We start from the raw sequence: 23,163 nt of genomic DNA on the forward strand, positions 1-23,163 counted from the left end.
TTCTTTGGGGGGGAGCTAGCCAGCCAGGGTCCCACTCAACTCCAGGAAAGGTTCACAGTGAGAGCTGGAGAACAAACGACAAGAAACACGATTCATGACAAACAAAACAAACAGAACACAAAATACAGCAATAGTGAGCATAGTGTCACTGAAGTCAAGGGAGAGTCTTTCACGCAGCGTGGGTGGTCGATACTATTAAATTGTAAATTAGAGGCCAGGAAAGGTGAAGGTGAAGAAAAACACTCACTAGATTGGATGACAACCATTTAAATAAAGTATTGGCCCAGAAGCTGGATCCGAGGGAGTTCGTGAAAAACTAGAGATAACAAGAAATGCCAGTTCAGGCTGAATTCTTCTTTTCTGAAATGAGACCAACGTGGCCAGAGCAGCCGTGAAGCTGATGTTTAAGACCGTTCGAGAGATACTCTGATGTTACAGACAGGTAATAAGCTTTGGAGACAGATAACATGGATTCAAACCCAGTTTTGCCACCTGACAAATTTCAGCATCCTCCTGATTCCTCACCACAGCGTCTAGTATTAACAAACAAACAAACACATCACATAATCATACTTACCTTGCAGGGCTGTTGTGAGGATGAAGACGCATGCCTGCTAGTGTTCAGCACTGTGCCTGACATGAAATTTGTAAACAAATTTTTTTCTTTCTTTTTCCCCCTTGTGTAATCGCAGATGGGCATGAAGGCTGTGCAATTGGCTTTTCTTAAAATATTAAAAATAATTGATTTACAGGTACATTATTATAAATATAAATTCATGTGTGGTGTTTTGGGCGTGGCCTGCTAGGAGCGTTGATAGGATTTATTCTCAAGATCCATTTTTGCAAGTGTGACTTGATAATGTCATTAAAACAACTGGTAATTTTCTGAATTTCCTCAAGTTACCTAGGATAGAAATGCCAATACTGAAGACAAGCAGTTATTTTCCAGCTTCAAAATAAAACGTCCTTGTTTTAAAAGAAGAAATTCCGTTCAGATGTACTCTTATTTGCCTTTCGGGAAAGCAATTTCCCTCACCTGGCAACTTTTTCAGCTTCTACTAAATTGGCAGATCAAAGAACAGTCCTCTTTGTAATGGGAAGCCTGCAGGTATTTTTATGAAAGAGATTCTCTGTGATAAATGGGACATTTGATTCCTTTTAGATTGTTTCTTAGATATTATAATCAACTCACTTTTTAGAAAAGCTAATTTAATTCAATTCTGTAGGTAGACATACAAGTGAAAACTTGCCAATTCCATTTTTTTCATTCATAATCATATCACTGTTGTTTTTGAAAGGATTGACTCGGAAAGTTGTTAAGTCACATAGTGAATTGTATGTTTCACTGAGTGGTTGCTATTGAAATTAACATCATATCCATCCCATAAGGAGTCACGTGGCATGATTCCATGCTGAACATCGTACTCCATGGGGAGAGTTAAAAACACAGTTCGTCAAGGAGCTATAGGGTGAGGAGACCAACATGTGAGCATATTAGTGACTCCAAAACATGACAAAAAGGATAAATATGAACAATGTAGAAAAGGAGAACAGAAGAGAGAACGATTGGTGTCATTTGGGGTCAGGAAGGGCTTCCTAGATGGGAGAGCTGAGCCAGGTTTTGGGGGGGACATCACAAAGGCGTGCTTCCTATGGGAGTCTGGCTACCAAAGACGGGGGCACAGAGGGGCTGCAAGCTACGTAGAGCGTGCCCAGCTCCTCAACACTTAAGAGGAGACTTAAGTCACTCCTCTGTGGTGAGCAGTGAGTGAAATGGCAGAGAGGGCTCAGACCTGGCACCCAAACGGACGGTTCTCTGCTAGGCAACATGGAAGAAGGAGAAAGGAGATGGCTCCTTTCTAATGTTACCAATTTCTTCTCAGCCCAATCAGTGCCTGTTTTAATAGCCACTATTTTGTAATGCTTCCTTGGCCATCTGAAGGGACAGTCACCTATGCTACAGCCTTCTTATATGCAGGTTTCAAAGATATCAATATAACATACTAACTGCAATTAAAAGGAGAGTTAAAAGTATATAAAATAGTGCAGATTTCAACATGTAAATGCCCTGACACTACTACGCGAAGTTACATGATAAAGTAGTTAAATTGTTCTTATTTGGGGAAAGTGTAAATTTGATATGCGAGGGCTTTATTTGCGAGTTCAATGTCAATGGCAGTACCACCATCTGCAATTAGAATTTCTAAAATCGGGAAAAGCTGAAATAAAAAGTTCTAAAGAAAAACTCTTCCCTCGACTTACACAGTAATTGCATTCTTGGAAAAATTGGTGCCTATTAAAGCTGTGCAAAAATATTTTGTGTGTATATACAGAGTGGATGTACATTCTGGGATCAAATAATTATAAACAGTGTTTTTACACAAATATCTGGCAGGACATGCACAAGTGATGTAGGGCAACTTTGCTTTGCAGAATTGTCCTCTGAATTGTAGGATGGAATTCTGCCATGTGGCTTCTAAACGCTAAATGCCAGTTATAGTCCCAAATTATTGTGATAACCCCCAAAACACCACACTTCTGCAAAACACTCTCCAGAGGGTAGTACGGTTCCCACTGAAAACATCTGTCTTAACCCACTGGGCTTAACCATTCAGTCTGTGGTCAGCCTCTGAGAGGAGGGACTTTCCAACTCTGGGAAGACCAACCATCTATCAAGACACTGGGTTCCCAGCCTTATGAGGCAATACCTATTCATTCATTCATTCATTCAATAAATGTTCATATGAGCACCCACAACCTTTCAGTCACTGCACCAAATACTGGAAAATAACACTGGGATAAAATAATAATAATAATAATAATAATAATAATAATAATAATAATAATATAATACTAGCATAAAAATTCCTGCATTGATGGAGCTGATTCTAATCATTGCTACTTGTGGCTCTTCCCAAGACCACTGGCACCAGTATAACATTTTTCCTAAAAGATTCTGGAATGGATCAGAGTTCAACCCCAAACCTGAAAAACTACTCTATTCTCTTTTCCATCCCAAATTATGTCCAGACATGTTGTCCAACAGACTCTAACAGAGGCTCCTCGATAAAATCAAAGAATCCATGATGATACTCTGCGACGCAATGTAGAGATGCTCCAAATAAGAATGTAAAAAGCCTCCTGTTATCAAATTCCCAGGGAAATATCAAACGACAAAATCCTAAGAAAGTTAATGTCTAAAATTAAGTTAAATTTGAAAAGAATTAAAGTCCAATATCAAAGTATATTGCCCTTTTGCACTAAAAGTTCACAGAAATTAAAATCCAAACACATCCTTCCCCACTTTCTTCTACTGCTCAAATTCATGGGTGGATAAAATGCAGGATCTTGCCCCAGTACTTGTCATCAGAGGCTGTCTTCCACTAACTTGTGCAACTTCTTCAGGATCTGAAGTAGATTCTAATATGCTCCACTCTCAAAGAATTGTAAAAGCTGAGAAAACATGAAATTCTTGTCATCACTTCTCTATGTCCAGGAGACTTAGAATATATTTCAAGCTCCAGGTCTACAGCAGTTATACCGGACAACATCTGGCCGCCGAATGCAGTATGTGGCAGCAAGCGGCTGTGTGTATCCTCAGGGCACAGCCCTAGGGGCAACGTTTATATCTGAGCCCATATGGTTCCCATCTGCAGCGTTGTGCAGTGCCCCTCCTGCCACACTCCCTGGAGCTGCCCTGCGGAAGTCCGGACTGGAGATTTAGGGTGAGCAGGAAAGAGAGAGCACACTGAGAAAATGTTGGCATCAGCGGCACTGGAGTCCAGGAGCCCATGCCAGTTGTGCGGAGGCCACAGCCTGCCTATTGCAACTCAATGAAGAGAAATCTCATTGTGCAGTGAATGAACTGCTGCAGACATCAGCTGGAGGCTAGGCATTATGTAATTCCCTTCCATCACATTCATCGGGTATCTATTCAAAACCCAAACCAGATCTGGTGACTCCTACGGCAGAAGATGCAGACTCCTTTGCATGAAATGTATGGAACGTCACAGTCTTGTCCCAATGTTCTTTCCCAATGCCACTTCTGTTCTCTCACCCTCACCTCCAGGGACATGGAAGGGTGGGGAGGAGCTGAGACACGCCATGCCTGCTATGCTCCTGCAGCCTTCCTTCCGCATCATGGTCCCTCTTGTTGGGCTGCCCTTCCTCTTCTGCAGGGCTGCAAGGTCTCTACTTCCTTTTAAATGTCTGTGTGAGCTCTTCCCTGATTCTGTCTTCTCGGTTCCACTATTACATTTGATTCTTTTATTGTAGCACTTATTTTTCTTTATCCTATATATAATTCACACACACATATGTATGTATATTTAGTTTATGGATCTCATTCTCTCACTAATTTGTGAGTGTCAGTGAGTGTCTTGAATGCATGGAAAGTGCCTTATACATCCTTGTATGCATAGGACCTAGCACAGGGCCCCGGCAAGCCGTACCTACAATAACACTGTAATATGAATATGTTGATAAAGGCAGCAATGATGATAATAAAATTTTAACTTGTTTACCAGAAAAAAAGTATGTTACCTAAAATTTGGCCAATCTACTCTTTTATAAAATGAGGGGCTAGCTTATCCAATCCTTCAGTCTCTTCTGGCTCCAAATGTTCTAAAATCACATTTAAGCGAGAGAGACAGTGCCATCTAGTGGTAAATTTATTTTTTCTGTTCATTATGAAAATATTCTTGAACCATTTCTATTTTATGTTTACCTAGCATTTTAAAATAATGTCAGTGGTCATGGGTAGTCTAAAGTTTATACATACCATGGTTCTGTTATAAATTCAACATTTGGATATACACACCTGCTTGTTTTAGAAATACCATGAAGATTACTCAACCGGAGAAATCTTTGTATTCTAGTAATGTACTTGAGAGAGATCGATCCAAGCATCCACTATTTCAATAGGCATTTATTGAAGGCTTCTGTGGCTTGGACTTGTTGTGGGCACTGGCAACCCCACAGTGAATAACCCACGGCTTTTAAGATCTTGTTGGGAGAGAGACCAGGAAAAGTCAATAAGCAACATATAGGATTAGTTTTCATTCTGATAAGAAAATAGAAGAGGAGGATGTTGAGGGCAGGCCACATTAGGTTGGGCGGGCTCTGTGAGGAGGTGGCATTTGAGCTGAGAGCCTGTGGTGGGAGGAATGGTCCGTCTCAGAGCTGAGGAGAGGGTGCTCCCAGCAGGCAGAGCAGTGAGCAGGAGGCCTGGGATGGAGGGCTCACAGGAAGCAGGGGAGTGGGAGTGGGCTGAGCACAGGTCCAGGCCAGACCACAAAGAGTTTGGGTTTTACTTTGGGTATAATGGGATCCGCTGGAGCATTTTAAGCTGAGCAGGATCATAATTCGATTGAAGCTGCGAACACTCAGGCAGCTTGGTGGTCAAAAAACATCTATCAGGAAGGTGTTACAGGAATTCTGGTGAAGGACGACGGTGGTAGTAAGGGAGGTGGGGCCCTGTAGGACAGATTTTGAAGGCAGAGTAGAATAGTGTGGGGTGAGGGAGGGGAGAGAGAAAGAGGAATCAAGGATGATTGAAGTTTTAGGCTTGAGCCATTAATTGATATAACAAAGACTTGGGAAGTACAGAGTTGGGAAGGGTGGGTACTAGTAGAGAGGAATCACAGTGCTTACAATTCTGTTAGATATTCACTGAGTGCCTCTCATGTGCCAGAGACTCTTCTAAACATGGGACATAGCAGGGAACAGAACAGACAGTAATCTGCTTTCACGGAACTTGAATTCCCTTCAGAATGGGAGACAAGAACATCAGTAATATACACAGTATGTAGAGGCAATGCACATGCTAAAGAAAATAGAAAACAAAGGAGAAAGGGAATGAAGGGAGCGTTTAGATTTTAAGTAAGGTGGTCAGGGAAGGCCTCACCATTTTGGTGATATTTGTGAAAACACCTGGAGGAATGAAGGGAGACAAGCCATATGGGCTTATAGGACAAGAATGTTTCAGGCAAAGGAAACAGGAATGCAGGGCCATGAAACAGGAGTGAGCCTGGTTTGCTCAAGGAGCAGAGAAAACTAAATTAGGTGGAGACAGTGAGATATCAGATGGGAAAGTTCAGGAAAGGCAGATTCTGCCAGGCCTTGAAGGCCATTGTAATGGCTTGGCTTTTATCCTCAGTGGGTGGGAAGCAGTTACAAGTATTCTCAGCACAGTAGTGACCGGGCCCACTTACATCTTAACTAAAACCCCTGGCTGGCATGTTGAGGACAAGCTAGAGAGGGACAAGAATGAAATCGGGAGGCAGCAGTGAGAACCCAGGAGGAGGCAGTGGCATGGACCAGTGTGGGAGTTAGTGAGAGTGTGGAAGTGAGGACGGCGATGGGTTTGCTAACAGTAATGACACATTATTTTTAAAGTCATATAAATTACTTTAACAATGAGAAACAATGTAGGCATCATACCAGGTTTTTACTGTAAATCATTATAATATAATCGATTCAGTAGCAATTCTGTTCCTGAATGAAAACTAGCTCTAAGAACATCAATGAAAGATTCTTAATCATGAACTGTTGTGACTTCACGTCTATTTTAGCGCAACATATGCAACTTCCTTGTGCATAGTGGAGAACTAATGAACGGTTTTTCTTTTCAGTTGTATGATGGGGATAGTGAAAACGCCAACCTGGCTGGAACGTTTTGTGGTTCCACTGTACCTGCTCCCTTTGTCTCTTCTAGTAACTTCCTGACAGTTCAATTTGTCAGTGACGTAACTTTAGAAAGGGAAGGATTTAATGCTACATATACCATCATCAACAGTGAGTAAATTGAGAAATTTTTATATATTATGAAACACATGTTTTTACGCACTGAATATAATGCCATGCTTATATATACACTCATGTTAATTAATAAACTCAATGATAATTATCTTCTAAGCTCAGTGTCAATCACTAAACACCATGTTAATTACCCCGTGTTTAATCCATGATTATTCCAAATCTAGTACAATTCTTAGGCAAGAATATATACCCTAAATCCTTCACAGAACAATGTAAGTATAGCTCCTGTGGGCTGGAAGGGCAGGGAAAGCCAAATTTGAAATATTGTGTGAGATGAGACGTGAGTGAGATGAGACTTGAGTAAAAATTGTCCTGAAAGGTGTTATTTTTTCCCATCTCAGTGACTTGTGGTGGAACATATAATGCCACTCGGACCCCACAAAATATGTCATCACCCAATTCATCAAATCCAGATGTCCCGTTTTCCACCTGTACTTGGATCTTTGAAGCTCCCCCACATCAGCAGGTTGAGATAACTGTGTGGAAACTACAGCTGCCCCCGCAAGATTGCCACCAGAACTACTTAGAGTTTCAGGACCCACCACAGGTAATAACTATAGGATGAATGATAGTCACATCTAGTAACCTTCTCACCAGTACTGGAGAAACACTTGAAGTAATGAGGGCATGATGGAATAAATTGTCAAAGTTACTTCCAGCTTAATGTGTTTTGCAGTTAACTCTTAATGTGTTTTGCAGTTAACTCTTAGGGTTTAGGTGGTAAGAAACTTGAACTTGGTTCTTCAGTCAGAAGCTCTCAAACTTTCTTGTGCAAAAGATACATCTGGGTGTCTTGATACAAGTGCATTCCCTGGGACCCACCCTCAGAGATTAAGTCCTCCACATAGCACCCGTTCCTCTGAATTTTTGACGAGTATCTCTGGAATTGTGATACTCGTGCTCCCCGGGCCATGCCTGGAAAAACACTCCTATAGTTAATGGAAACTGTGTGAAAGGTAAATTAAAGGGGTCAATTCCGAATACAGGGAAATCAATGAAAAGGCCATTTGGTCCTAGTCCAGAGGACGATATTCATGGTAACAGAAAAGAGAAAAAGACAGAGAGAGAAAAAAAGCTGTTTTGGTTTAAAAAGAATGATGAGTCTGAATTGCCCATAGGATATTGAGGAGACAGTGGGACGTAAAAGTGTGGTATTGATAGACGGCCTGAAGATTTGGTTGTCATCGTCATGTGAGTCGGTAGTTAATGTAACAAGAGTAATGAGATTATCCAGGAAACCTATGTAGCATGAGGAGTCAAGAACTGAAGATGGATGCCTGGGGCAACACCTGGATTGTCCCTCTGCTCTTTGAGGATCAAGTCATCTACCACAGTTCATTTTAGGAGTGTCATAGTCACCCCCCCCCTATGTGCTGGCAAATTTGAAGTCTCTTGTTTTACACATGTATCTTGGTGGAGGTAGAAAAATCTAGTTTGGCTGAGAAGTGCCGGCTGCTGAGTAGACACCAGATTTGCTGAATTATTAAAAGGCGGAGACACCGAGGCACCTCCTACGATTCCTATTCCCCTTCCTGGAAGGACGAGAGCCAAGTGGAACAAAGCCCTTGGCTAAAGCTCTTTCCACTTCCCGCTGCTTCATGAAGCTGAGACAAAGCAGATCCGGGCAGACTACCATCTGGGTGCAGACATGCTACTTACTGGACACCAGGCAGCTCTGGGTCGTCATGGCAGCTAGACTGGCCTGAGATAAGATCCGATATTTGTCATGAATGAATAATGAATTCAACTGACCTAATTAAGGAAAGAAGAAAGGGTTTCAGTAGTAGGTGGAAAGATAAGAAATTGACAGATAACTGGCAGAAACTGGAACTCTCTAGGTGTCCAAGAGTAGAAAGGGAAGATACAGTTGGAAGATCCTGAAAGAGTGATGTGCTGGAGGCACTGGAGTTGATATAAAAACATGTGTCTGGATAGCTGGCATTGGGGTGGGCAACATAGCACGGAGACTTTGCCAGGAGAAAGTCACTGGTAGGAAGAAATGCACATTAGGACGGCTAACGGGTCATCTGTGAAAACAGTGAAACCTCCCAGGGTTCAGAAAATGACTCTGAGCTAAGACACAGCAAGCCCTTAAGGTAACCACAATGAAAGTGAGAGTGATGAGAAGGGTCGGAGAGTATCTCGGGTGAGATGGAGAGACCCTCAGAGGAAAACTAACTTTGATGCAGGGACAGGTGCTACAGTGAGCAACCTGAGAATCCCTGCCCCCAGCCCCCCATTCCTACTCAATGAACTGCAGAGTATGGGAAAAGAAAGGCCTCCACCAGGCGGCTGCTGGAGACCCAGGGTGCACTCAGGGCACAACGTGGATAGATTAAGGATGTGTAAGGGGTGGTTAGCAGTGCAGGTAAAGTTCAGAGGATCCAGCAGGCAAGGTTAGGAAAGGACCAACATCAGGAAGTGAAAACACAGATGAGATTAGTGACTCCTGTTTACCAGCAGGAGAGGGGGATGGGCCTTTTAGGAGGTGACCAAGAACTACAGGTGTATAGACAGGCAGACCTGTGCATGAGAGGCAGCAGACACCCTGATTTAGCTATGGGGTTGTTTCCATGCAATGATGGATAGGTGTTAGACTGCATTTCTCCTATCCCCTTGAGAGGTGACGAGGGCTGCCCGAGTTTTACAAAGGGACATGGACCTCATTACAGGCAGCGGCTGCCTTGCTCACAGTACTTCCAAGTCCCTGGTTAGATTTGCGAAGGGGTAGCGGCTAGGAGCACTGCTGAGTTAGTCTTGCAGAGCTCCAGACTGTGGACAAACCCCCAGGAGGAGACCTGCGGGGAGCTGGGAGAGCTGGATGAGTTCAGAGCAAGGGCCCAGACCTTGCCTGTGAAGAGAGGGGAAGGGTCTTGTTTTTAGGAGGCCAGTGTCTGTCTCGTGGTTTCGGCAGAAACTTGGCCTCCCGGCCTCCTGTCCCTCAGAGAATGAGATATTTGCGGATTCTAAGACCAATAAGAGTGAGTCTTGCTGCCGAGTGCTTCAAACACTCTCACTATTTCCAAGGCTGAATATCTAAGCATTACTTTTATATGCAGTTTAATTTCTGTTGTGGCCTCTCCTCTTTTGAAATGAAATCTGATGTGATTTGGCTTTCGTGTAATTTCAGAGTAATGGAAATCCAGGAATTCGCTTCTGTGGCAGAAATGCTTCAGCTGTACCAACATTGTATTCTTCTACAAGCACCGCAGTTGTCATTTTCAAATCGGAAGTCTTTAATGAAAACACTGCAGTGGGTTTTACCTATCGGATTGCAGGTGAGTGCTGGAACTGCATCTTTTGTTCAGAAACCTGTACCCATTACGATGATTGCTATTATAGAATGGACTCCTGTGTGTAAATGAGAGTTTGTTAACACGAGCCACAAACCAGGCCCCATTTCTCAAATTACTAAAGTTGGTTTCTGAGGAGGTAAAGTGAATAATACACCAATTAAAATGTTTAGGATGCTAGCATATTCTTGAAAGTTCCTGTAGTTAATTTAAAAATATACCAGTTACTTTATTAATTATCCACTTGACCACATAAATCACTGTATCTTAGGAAATTATTTTGGAAAATCCAAGAAGCTCTGAAAGCGTTCTTTGATTACTATAACTGAGTTTATTTTCAGAGAATATTTAATGTTCATTTCAAGCTTGATTAAAACTAATGCTGCCTTTCATGAAGAAAAACACATAGAACTACTCAGGGTGTATTTTTTTTTTAATCAAAAATGATAAAGAACAATTTGCCAATTCTATCAAAACAGATAATTTGTCAAAAGATTTAAAGGAAAATCTGCATATAAGACTCTGTCTTGGAGGTAGACACATTAATGCCTTAAAAAAAAGTCTAAATGTCCACCAAGTCCACCTCAATGTGATCAGAAAAGTGTACAGAATGCTAGAATATTCATTTTCTAAGGAGAATGCTCAGACCTTGCTTTCCCATGGGGGGGAGGGGCTCCTGTTAATAACACAGAGAACTGCGTTCCCTGTGGGTCCTTTACTTCACCTCTTGGAACCTCCGCCATCGCAAAGGTAAATGAAGAACTGGGTTACCTTTTTTTCTAAAGTTTGTTCCAATGTAATCATCTTTTTGAATTATTCCTGTTAGGTTGAAAGAACACTAAATATCGGCATGCATACATTAATCATGAATTTTATTTTCCTCTAAGATTGCAACAGGCAATACAGTAAGGCGTTTGGCAACCTGAAGAGTCCTGGGTGGCCAGATAATTACGACAATAACGTGGACTGCACCGTTATCCTCACAGCTCCACAGAACCACACCATTTCTCTCTTCTTCCATTCATTTGGCATCGAGGACACGAGCGAATGCAGACATGATTTCTTGGAGGTAACATACATTTGGATGCCACGTAAATGAATCATGTAAAAGATGACGGGTCCCTTCAGATTTTCCACCTTGTTCTCTGCTAGTTCTAATCGTATATCCCTTATTCATTTCATGAATGTATTCATTATTCCTTCATTCCACAAATATTTACCAAGCGTCTTCTAGGTCCGGGCACAGAAACCCAGCAGGAAGCATGACATGTTGAGAGTCCCCTGAGAGGCTCATGGTCCGGTGGGACAGATAGACAGGAGGTAGTCAATTCCCACGCATTGTGGGAAGGACTAACAGAGTTGCTTTGGGACACAGGAGGCTTCTTGAAGGAAGTGATGTGTGAGTCCTAACTGGAAGCACCAGAGGGGTGCAAGTGCAAATGCTACCTTGGGAGGTAGACGATGGCATGGACTCTAGGAAGTGTGTTTTGTGTGGAGCTGAAACTGAAACCACATGATCCTAAATTTGTCAGCCTGATTTCCCTGACACTAGAACAAGGAGGCCGTGCCCTTGACACACTGCTCAGCAGAAGCAGGAGGAGTGCGCTGGTCATTCCTGGAGAGTTCCGAACTGGAAAAAGAAGCAAGTTGGGCTTGTCGTTCTCCCACCCAGCCTCCGCTCCTTCTCCCCAAACACACCGGGGATACACCTCCTGAGCTTGGAGCAAGAGCCCTGCTCCTGGAGTGCTTGCACCTTCGCGACCCCACCCCCACCACCGGAAGAGCCCCCTGTGTCCTTTCTGCCCGACTTCACTGTCACTGTCTAAGCGAGAAGGACTATTAGCTTGCCGGTCACAGCAAGATGTTGAGAAGGAGCCCATGACTGACGGGGAGGGTGCACCGGAGCTCAGCGCCTCCATTTTGCCATAAAAATCCTGGAGCTCATCTGGCTGTCCTTTGCAAACTCTGCGGAAAATAAATTCGTTCTTAGGAAATGCATGGAGGTGCAAGACATACCTTGTAGACACAGAGGGTGCTAAATTCCTCTGTGAATTGAATTTGGAGCCACACGAGAATCTTCGGTGAGCTTTCCAACAAGTTTGCCCCTCTACACTTGTTAGAGAGTTTTCTTTTCCTGAAAAGTTCTCCCCTACAGTATTCATCTGAGTTTTTGTTCATGAAGATTCTCAGCCTCTAGTATAACAAGTCCTGGGTGGAAGTACATACATTTTTCATGGGAAATACTTGCCATGGGAGGAAACAAGGTGGAGATGAGATGGATTGTAGCCGGCGGGAGGAAATGAGGAGAGAAATACAGGACGGCTTTGTGTCAATCAGGGTATAAACTCTCAAATTATGTATCTCACCTACCATGGAGCCTAGAAATGTTTATGAAGCCGCAAGCAGACCTGAGGGGAGGAGTGGAGACAGAGAAAGCACAGAATTATCCCATCAATTCAGAGTCCCAGTGCAGCTACTCCTGGCTCATCGCAAACCTCAGCTGGCCGCTACCGATGTTAACGTTTGCCATTTGCTTCTGGGTGCTGGGAAGCAAAGGTCAGCTCCCCCCAGCTGTCCCTCCTTATCCCTTAGAAATGGGTCTGACACTTCCTATCCAATCAGCAAAGCAAGGAACTTGCAACTCAGGCCTGTAAAGTGTCACTGCATCTGGTTATTGGTAGGAAGATTGTGGCACGGTTTGTATGGCAGCCACACCAGCAAGCCTCGGTGTTCCATCCATGTTTACTATCGCAGGAACAAAACTTTCTAAGGATTCCATCTGTATTTTTACCACACGAAGGCCAAACGCTAGATCACATTTGGAATCTGTATTTGTCTTCAAAACCATCACCTTCCCTGTCAGGGTCCTCTAATGTCCCAGAGATGTCAACCACTCTTGTGGATCCCGTGAAGAGAAAAATGAATAGAACACGTGTTCAGGGTGCTCAGTGGGAATTAATATCTCACGCTTCCTCTCAGAGCATCAGCATTTTATAAAAGAAAATCCACCGGAAAGAGACCCAAAGCCAAGAGTACAGTGGTGGCAGATCTGGTCCTCCCGTGTTCTTGGATGTGGCACCCCTCTCTGTCTCCTGGTAGATAACTGGCTGCTCCATCCATGACAAGGCCGCCTTATTTAAACACGGAGCGGAGTACTCCAAAAAGCACCGGAGAGGCATTATTCTCTCCGACTGATTACCAGTCGGTACGTAGATCTAAAAGGAACCTCTGCGGATCAACCCAACAAGACCAGCCACTGAGCCTCCAAGGAAACCCTATGACTTAAGACAACTGGCAGTTGTCTTAAGCTGACCACATGTTAAAGCATAAAATTATAAAGAGAATGGAGGAACTCTCAAGATTGTGAGTACGTATATCAACAAGACCAGCGTCTCTCCACGTCGGGCTGGTTCCAACTCTGCCTTTACTCCTCCTCAAAGATCCTCCCTCCTCTGAGTCCCACTGGTTGGGAATGCACAGTAATTAGCCAAGCTTGAGGACAGAATATGGCCGATTTCACAATGGTTACCCATATATACACCCACTGACTCATTTCCTGTTTTTATATGTGTCTACTCCATGCAGTGAATTAAAAAAAAAATAACAATCTATTCCGCTGCAGAGTGTGTTTTTAAAATAGATCTAATATTCAAAAATTGTATGCATTTATTGAGTTGTATCCATACAGAAATTCCTTTTGTTTGAGCCTTATCATATTTTATTTCATGCTAATGCATCACAGCGACACATCGGAGAACAAAGTGTAACACGCTCACATATAACGATTCATAATTCATTTTCAAAGGTGAGAAATGGAAGTGATAGCAGCTCGCCATTACTTGGCACGTATTGTGGAACTCTGTTGCCAGATCCTATCTTCTCTCAAAATAATGAACTATACCTACGATTTAAGAGCGATGGTGCAACTTCCAACCGTGGATATGAAATTATCTGGACTTCATCACCCTCGGGTAAGACATTTGTACTTTGCAAGGCAAAGCAATACAGGTGAGAAAAACAAGGCATCTAATAGAAAAAGGCCATTAAAATGACCTTATCTTTTTAGTCATCTGTAGACTTGATTATTTCCTGATAAAACTAGAGATAGTTTTAACAGTGAAAAGTACAGAGATTCTTTTTAATTCTACTTTTACTCATTATTTGTATATATTACTACATAGTAAAGAATACATGCTTATATATAAAATACAAAGTATAAAGATTTCAAAAACATTTTATAAATTCTGATTTTGTTGTATTTTTATGATTTGATCACCAAGAACTACCTTGGTGGAAGAATTAAAAGGGTTTCCCAAAAGGCACATTACTAACACATTCTTGTGCATTTGGAAGTGGTTGTGTTCCTGGCAGTCCCTGTGATTTCTTGGCAGTCCTGGAGGTTAATTGCTTTTTTTAGGGCAGTGAGAACCTTCCTGTATATTTAGTTCATTGGTTGTCAAATAACTGAAGAAAATTTAAGTCATATCAATACCTTTAACTCAAAAGAGGAAAAATACCTTAATGAAATTTTCTCAAAAACACCTAAAAACTCACAAAATAAGAAGGATAAAAATGACTCATTTAAAATATACTGAGGGCCAAGAAAAGAGTTCAGTCAAGACAATCATAGATAATGGAATCTTGGCATCTAAAAATGCTTAAAAGATGATCTCCAATGCCCTAATTTTACAGATAAGGAAACAAAACAGCAAATAAATGAGCTGCCCAAAATGCACAGCTGGATTGTGGCAGAAGCAGGGCTGGACCCCAGTGGTCAGACACCCAGCCCAGCGTTTTTGTTTTTGTTTTTCATTGCGCCCTGTGCAGTACCATGTCTGGATTCCCCAGGGCTATCTGGTCAAAATAATAATAGTTTCCATATACAAATTAATGAATTGAACAAATTAACACCAACACTTAAAGAACTTTGGCTTTAAATATGCTAGTCTTGGAATTGTCAGTTATAAGCCTGATAAAGTCAGTTTTATAATAATGATTACTGCCACGACCGCCAATAACATGCTCTTGTTTGTTCAGCCCTGGAATTTCACTTTTGATTTTACTTCACCTACAGGAGAATTCTACACCATCAAAAGTACACAGCAACTTTAATTACTCTCTCCTAGTGACTTTATCCAATTCTCAGTCTTCCCATAGCCCACCATTTCAAAGAACCGACCTAGAGGAAGTTGTCCCTTAGTCATCAAATGCAGGGACAGGACTATGCAGAGAAAAAGCGTGGCGGAGGTGAGGGAGTGGGAGGGATTTAGGCAAAGAAGGAACAGGAAAAGGGTTTCTGCTTCCAAGATTCTTGGAGAGGGTCTCAGCACCTTAAGAAAATAACAACCTTATTGCCTTACAAGTAAGTGCACTAAAGCACACTAGCTGGTTTCTACTTTGTTGTATCAAACTTCCTGCAATTCTTTCTGGTAGGCTGTGGTGGAACTCTTTATGGAGAGAGCGGCTCCTTCACCAGCCCTGGCTATCCGGGCACTTACCCGAACCACACTCACTGCGAATGGACCATCATTGCTCCTGCTGGAAGACTTATCACCGTCAGCTTTTACTTTATCAGCATTGACGACCCTGGAGACTGTGTCCAGAATTATCTCATACTCCATGATGGACCAAATGTTAATTCCCCATCCTCTGGACCATATTGCAGCGCAGTGAGTAAAGCAGGCTTTAGGAATTCCCATTTGTTATGTTTAAATAATGAAAATAACTTAGCATACACTTTTAAAGACAGATACATGCAAAGTACAAAGCACAATGTACTTTTACAAATTCAGTAGTTTTCTGACTTTTCTGTCTATTTTGGGAGCACGAGTGCCACCTAGTGGGCATTGCCCTAAATGACTAGTAATATAGCCACCTGGGCCTCAGAATAACCTATGCAGTTAGTTACAGTTATGACATTGCAGCCTGTTGGTCTCCTCTCACACCTACCGAATGAGAATTTCTGCGGCAGGAGCGATGGCACGTTGTTTTTTTAATAGTTCTATATGTGATTCAAACCCACCAGTCAGGGTTGAATACCCACAGTTGTTTCTGCATGTTTACAACTTTAGAAAATGTGGATGCCTGGCTCCATTTTGTCTACCTCTTGTTGAAAATTGTGGGAATTCTTTGAAGAAGTACACAGAGATATTAAAGACTGGTCTGGTGACTTGTTGTTTGATTATTTTTGTAAAGTTCTGATGGTCTAGATACTCCCTAAATAATCAAGTTAGAATTCTGACATTGACTCAACCTTGCTTTCATCTGCCCTCACTGCCCTCTCATTTTACTAAAAGTCAATACTTGCATAGCTTTTAAGTAAGGGACGTACGACTGCTGGTGAGAGGATATGTGCTTCTTATTGGTATGCTCTTTACCCATTTAGGCTTTCTAATCAGACTAGATTTGTAAAATTGGTAAATATTATTTTCAGAAATATCAGAAAATAGATACAAATTTTCAAAGCCCTGAGAATTCTCCCATATATTTTTCAAAACACATTTGTTTGAATATATTTGCACATAAACACATATTTCATACTGTTCTGTGGTGTGTTCTTTTCACCTCCTGAGTTATTAACATCTTAACATATCAATAAGAACACTGGTGAATCATATTTAATTGTTGAATGGTATCCTATTGCACCAGTACAGCATAATTTATTTAACGAAGTGCCTCTGGTTTATAGACAACACTTTGATAAATTCCGGTAGCTCTCTCCTTATATGCAGTTAATTATGTGGGGAGAAATTTTGGTCACCTGGCCAGTAGGTTTTACATCACTGCTATTCGAATGGGCCCACAGAGCAGAGAACCCAGTAAATGTCTCATTTCAGATTTAGAAGATGACTAAGTCTTAGACAATTAGTTGACATTGGCAAACATTCCAAAGGGGAATACAGTATTCTTTCAGAAAGTATCTACATTAATTCTTAGCAAGATCACTTCTAGACATATATGAAGATTTATCGTAAATTTGTTTACTACATTATGTAGTACTTATTTTTTTACAATACTAACATTTCTAGAAAAGTGTTCAAATTTGTGAAAAATGTAACTTGTTACTTCTTTTTGTTTCTTCATTTTAGGACACTAACATAGCTCCCTTTGTGGCCTCCTCTCATCGGGTCTTCATAGAATTTCATGCAGAGTATGCAGTGCGTCCATCAGCAATCCGGTTAACTTGGGACAGCTAAACGCGCATGCGTGTGTTCTCTCTGCCCTCTGGCTCTTCCGCAGGGGCCATCAGAGCTCACGCGGGACAGAATTCTGCCATCCTGATCCGTGACCCCTGCGTGTGCCACTGAGAATAATTTGAACTTTTTCGGTTTTCACCAAAGGATGTACAGAATCAATATTTGTACTTTTTTTTTTTTTGGATGTAGAATGTAGCTTCTTTAGTCCTGGCTGCCATGTCATCCTTCTAACACTGAGCTGAAATTTTCTAAAATTCCTTAAAGAGTTGGAAATGATTGTGACTTATGTGCTGTACATTTTCAAAAGTTGATGATAAAATAGAAGTATGATTTTCACTGTGAATGTAAAATTAGGGGTAATAAACACTATTGAATTGTACCTTAATATGCTGCATTAATTTTTAACTCATTAAAGTTTAGTCTTTCATTATGGGGTATATATAAATTTTCAAGTTGAATTTTTACAGTTTGACGAAGTATACGAATCCTTCAGGGTAAGAACTCTGGAACCAAGCTGCCTGCATTTGAATTTAATTTTACTAGTTTAGTGCTTACTTAACTTTTCTGTGCCTCGGTTTCTTTTTTAGTCTTTATCAAATTTATTGGACTGACATTGGTTAGTAAAATTATGTAGATTTCAAGTGTACAATTCTAGAACACATCATCTATATATTGCCATGTGTGTTCGCCACCCAGTCAGTTCTTGAGTTTCCAGAAGTACCGCCATTGTTTATTCCTAGTTTAACAATACAATACGTGAAGTTACAAACAGTTGAACAAAAATTTTATAAATTTTTTTCGCTGCCTTTCACAAAGCAAGAGACTTATGTTAAATATGCAAAGTTAGGTCTTATTAAGAACATGGGACCAAGTGAACGAAAGGAGCGGTGTTACTTCACTGTACTCTTATACTCAAATGCCAGAGAAATTAGTTCTGCACAGAATAGAGAGCCACATGAATAAGATATTTTTACCTTAAACACTCCTGCTTCTTTTGACTCTGTGTTACAGATAGATACATCAACTTTATGGATGACACACTACTGGAAAGAACGGTGAATGCAGTGAAGAGTACCATAAGATGCAAACAAGCTGGAACGATGGACTAAAACTCTCAAGATGTAATTTGTTGGGGGTTGATATAAGACCTAGCCCTTTTATCTAAAAATGAATCACAAAGCTACAGAATATGGAGAAAGTTTAACAATAACTTACAAAATGATGTAGAAATTTTATCTGAAAGCAAGATTAACATATGTAGCTGTCAAACAACAAAGATGGTTTAATCTTAGATTGCATTGTTAGAGTAATGGCATCTACAAGAATAATGTTCAGTCAGAGACACATTTTCGTAGGAGGCATATTAGAATATTTAGGAGGTTTATATACCAAGTCAAAGAAAGTACAGTCAATATTATTATTGTAATTTTAAAACCTGAAAACTTAAAAGAGAATATTTTCTCTCATTCTATAGGTTGTCTTTTCAATTTATTGGTGGTTTCCTTTGCTGTGCAGAAGCTCTTTAATGTAATGTAGCCCCACTTGTTTATTTTAGTTTTTGTTGCCCATGCTTTTAGTGACTTATCCAATCATTTATTGCCAAGAGTGAGATCAAGGGTCTTTTTCTATGTTTTCTTCTAAGAGTTTTATGGTTTCAGGTCTTACATTTAAATCTTTGATCTATTTCAAGCTAATTTTTGTGAAGTGGTACAAGACAGGGGTCCAGTTTCTTTCTTTTGCATGTGGCTGTCCAGTTTTCCTACCACTGTTTATTAAGAAACTATCCTTTCCCCATTGTATGTTCTTGGCACCCTTGTCAAAAATTACTTGACTGTATATATATATAGGCGTGTATTTCTGGGCTCTCTATTCTGTTTCATTGATCTATGTGCCTGTTTTTAGTGACAGTATCATATTGTTTTGATTACTATGGCTTTGTAATATACTTTGAAATCAGGAAGTGTGATACCTCTAGCTTTGTTCTTCTTTCTTAGGATTGATTTGGCTATCCGGGGTCTTTTGTGGTTCCACACAAAATTTGGGATTTTTATTTTATTTCTATGAAAAAATGCCATTAGAATTTTGACTGGGATTGCATTGACTCGCCAGGTCGCTTTGGGTAATATGAACATTTTCCCCAATATTAATTCTTCCAATCCAAGAACACAGGGTATCTTTTTATTTATTTGTGTATTCTTCAATCTCTTGCATCAATATCTTACAGTTGTCAGTGTACAGGTCTTGCACCGCCTTGGTTAAATTTATTCCTAACTATTTTATTGTTTTTGATGCAATTGTAAATGGGATTGCTTTTTTGATTTCTCTTTCAGATAGTTTGTTGTTAGTGCTTAGAAATGTAACTGATTTCCATATGTTGAATTTGTGTCCTGCTACTTTGCTGAATTCATTTATTAGTTCCAATAGTTTTTTTTTTAACAGAGCCTTTAAGGTTTTCCATGTATAAGCTTATGTCATCACTCATTAGTAACACCTGTCTTGTTTCTTCTGGTTCTGCTTTACATTTAACGCGCTCATTTATAAACGTTTATTGAGCATTTATTATGTGATATGTACTAGGCACAGTGAGGATAAAGTGGTGAACAAGACAGCCATACAACTCCATCAACTATTTGCCTATTTCAAAAAGCCTCCTTCCCAGCTCCATCTTGCCTGGTTTCCTGAGCCAGTGCCAAAGCAAAATCCTCAAATTTCCTTATATGGTGAAATTTACACTAACCAGTTTCCTAGATAGAGTGGCTAAGGGGTAACTTTCCTGCCCCCAAATTGCATCACTGTGAAGATCTATTATTAACAATCAGACCCCTGGACAGAGCCAATAATCAACAGTTCACATTGGTATAGTCATTCTGGTTGTTAAAATATTGAGATACACCAAAATGCTGATTTAGTCATAGTAGAATCCAAAAAGCTGGAATATAAAATGCATTGATTTGAGGGGTGGGGAAGAGGAGGTCTTCATCAGAAGTTAATGGAAAATGGTGTTCCACATGGGTCAGAAAGAACTAAAACCACCACAAATTTAAAACAAAGGAAATGTCTAGTATCTGTGACTAATCATACACTGAACTAAGAAAGTCTCACGGTCACCTTCTGACCCCATTCCACTCCAGGTGAGAATGGGAACTTTAGACACCCAGTTTGAGAAGAAGTAGGACAAGGGAAAATAGCCCAACCCCAGCCGCACCTCTCTTGCATCCTCCTACAACCCAGCCACCAAAGGGCTAATGCCAACGTAGAAGGGGGTGTTAGGACCCTCTTCCACCACTACCTGGTGGCCATTCTGATTCAGTTCTCCTGGTAATGCCCACACCTACATGCTCATCGTCTGGGAACACAGAACTCCGGGGGAGCCAGGCTTCTACCTACTATCTGATCTCTCTCCCATCTGACTTCCTGTCTCCATAAACAACTGGACCTACGCAGGAAGAACAGAGCTCATGCCTTTTGGTCTTCAAGGTGAGGTGATCAGAGTCACCTGTCTGGCCTTCAGGGAACTGACTGGAATAGCTCAGCGAGAGGTCACCACAGGTTCTCTCCAGACCCAGTGGCATCTAATGGCACTTCAGGTAATCTTGTGAAGAATGGCCCAGGAAAGGGCTGAGGACAGTTTGGGGCTAAGAGATGCCCAGGACATAGATTCTACTTGTCATAATTTCGTATTACATTTCAACACCATTTAATGGGAGGAATTTGATAAAAATCTGCCAAGCACTCACCAAGGGAACACTAACCATTAATTTTACTAAGAAAAATGAGAACTAATACCGATATAATATTTGCTCTATGCCAGGCATTATTTTCATACATCACTTACTGAAACAGATACCAAGAACCATCACCTCCATTTTACTGCTGAGAAAAAAATGAGACAGAAAAGTTATATAAAACTTAAGTGACAGAGCTATGATTCTAACCTCAGCAACCACCTAAGAGAGAGGCGCCCATCAGACCTGAAAGAATAGGTGTGAACTTATTGAATATGACAGAGAGATTGTATATATATAATAAAACAGATTGACACTGTTATATGACCTAGAAAAATTTATAATTAATTTCTGTTCGTTTTGTAAAAAGCTTATAGATTATGTAGCATCTAAAGTACTGTTAATAGAAGATATTCTTTTACTTACTGAGACCACAAGTCACACCATGGCTATAAATTTAATGGGGAATGTTATTGGAAGAAAAATGGTAATTGTTGGATATTTCATGAAAAATTTGCTTTCAAATTTTAGTTTGGTATCTTTATATGTCATTTAAGTAAGTAGTGTATTAGCAATACAGTTTAGAGAATAAAACAGGCATTTTTAAAATGAATGATTTATGGAATAATTTATGTGAATTTACTAGTTGTTGTACTCTAGTGTGCCTCGTTTGGACCAGGCGTCTTCCATACTCTATTTTTGGTTGGGCCTGGGGGTGTGGGGGCAGTGCATTTCTCTTAATGTGAAGTACTGAAATAGTAGACTGTATGTAAGTATAGAACACTTGGCAGTAACGCTATGGAAGTGATTTAAGCTCTGATAAATATTGACTTTCCATGCAGGACTAGCTACATAATTTGCAAGTCTTAGTGCAAAAGAAATGCAGGGTCCCTTGTTTAAAAATTATTAAACATTTCAAAATGATGATTGCAGATCATTAAACCTACCATGGGGCCCATGCAGGTGTGGAGCTTTGTGTAACTGCACAGGTCCCATGCCCAGGAAGCTGGCTCTGTTTCCATGTTATGAAAATATGGAACTTTGGGACATACAGGTCTGACAATTAAGTTCGCAAATTTGTTGCAACGATGTTTTTTGATATCAGAAGGATTATTCATTATGAATTTGTACCAACTGTATAAACAGTTAACCAAGTTTACTATTTGGAAGTGCTGCAAAGGCTGCGTGAAAAAGTTAGACAACAATTCATGGCTCTTGCATTATGACAATGCACCAGCTCACACGACACTGTCTGTGAGGGAGTTTTTAGCCAGAAAACAAATAACTGCATGGGAACACCCTCCCTACTCACCTGATCTGGCCCCCAATGACTTCTTTCTTTACCTGATGATAAAGGAAATATTGAAAGGAAGACATGTTGATGACATTCAGGACATCGAGAGTAATACGATGATAGTGCTGATGGCCATTCCAGAAAAAGAGTTCCAAAATTGCTTCAAAGGGTGGACTAGGCACTGGTGTCGGTGCATAGCTTCCCAAGGGGAGTACTTGGAAGGTGACCGTAGTGATATTCAACAAAGAAGTATGTAGCACTTTTTCTAGGATGAGTTCACAAACTTAATTGTCTGACCTTCGTATTTCATTAAGAATTGCACTGGTTATATGAAGAGAATGAGAGGAGACTTACAAGGGAGTAAAAACAGTTTCTGGAGAACAGGATGTGAATGGAAGAATGCTGACAAATGAAAGAAAAATCGAAGCCCAAAATAATTTCAAGAGAGAAATGAAAGCAGAATAGGGAATTGATTTTCCAGGTGTTATCTGGATGTGGGGCTGGCAGGTGTAGAGTAAGAAGGTGAGACTAGAAGTAATAGAACTGTATTAGTTGGTGCTCACAATTCATCATTTTCCTCCACTAGTGAAGGCAGCCTTGAGATTACACGCAGGCATAAAAACTTGGTTCTCATCTCCAAAGAAATTTAATAAACAGACCAGGGAAAACTAATGCTGACTTATGAGGGAAACAAATACACATCAACAACAGAAGAGCTACCACATCAGCTATCTAGAAAAATCCGCTCAGAGCTTCATGCTTGAATATGAAAGGACAACCAAGAATCACCACAGAGAAAGAACTGCAGCAGCAAGAATGGGAAAGAACTAGATAAA

General features: G+C 40.8%; 1 protein-coding gene across 1 annotated transcript in view; it reads left to right on the forward strand.

Annotated features, from left to right (window-relative positions):
- LOC308498989 (cubilin-like) overlaps positions 1-21,638 on the forward strand; it is a gene marked incomplete at its 5' end in the record, with an annotated part of 216,957 nt that extends 195,319 nt beyond the window's left edge. The window contains 7 exons of the mRNA XM_081051777.1: positions 6,633-6,795; positions 7,161-7,366; positions 9,950-10,097; positions 11,000-11,181; positions 13,918-14,083; positions 15,546-15,781; positions 17,201-21,638. Of these exons, the coding sequence (XP_080907903.1) occupies positions 6,633-6,795; positions 7,161-7,366; positions 9,950-10,097; positions 11,000-11,181; positions 13,918-14,083; positions 15,546-15,781; positions 17,201-17,308 (1,209 nt within the window). The 3' untranslated portion in view covers positions 17,309-21,638. The remainder of the gene's footprint in view (positions 1-6,632; positions 6,796-7,160; positions 7,367-9,949; positions 10,098-10,999; positions 11,182-13,917; positions 14,084-15,545; positions 15,782-17,200) is intronic.
- Positions 21,639-23,163: the final 1,525 nt, after the last annotated feature.

Source organism: Rhinolophus hipposideros, assembly GCF_964194185.1.
Source record: "Rhinolophus hipposideros genome assembly, chromosome: 1".
Lineage (NCBI taxonomy): Eukaryota > Metazoa > Chordata > Mammalia > Chiroptera > Rhinolophidae > Rhinolophus > Rhinolophus hipposideros.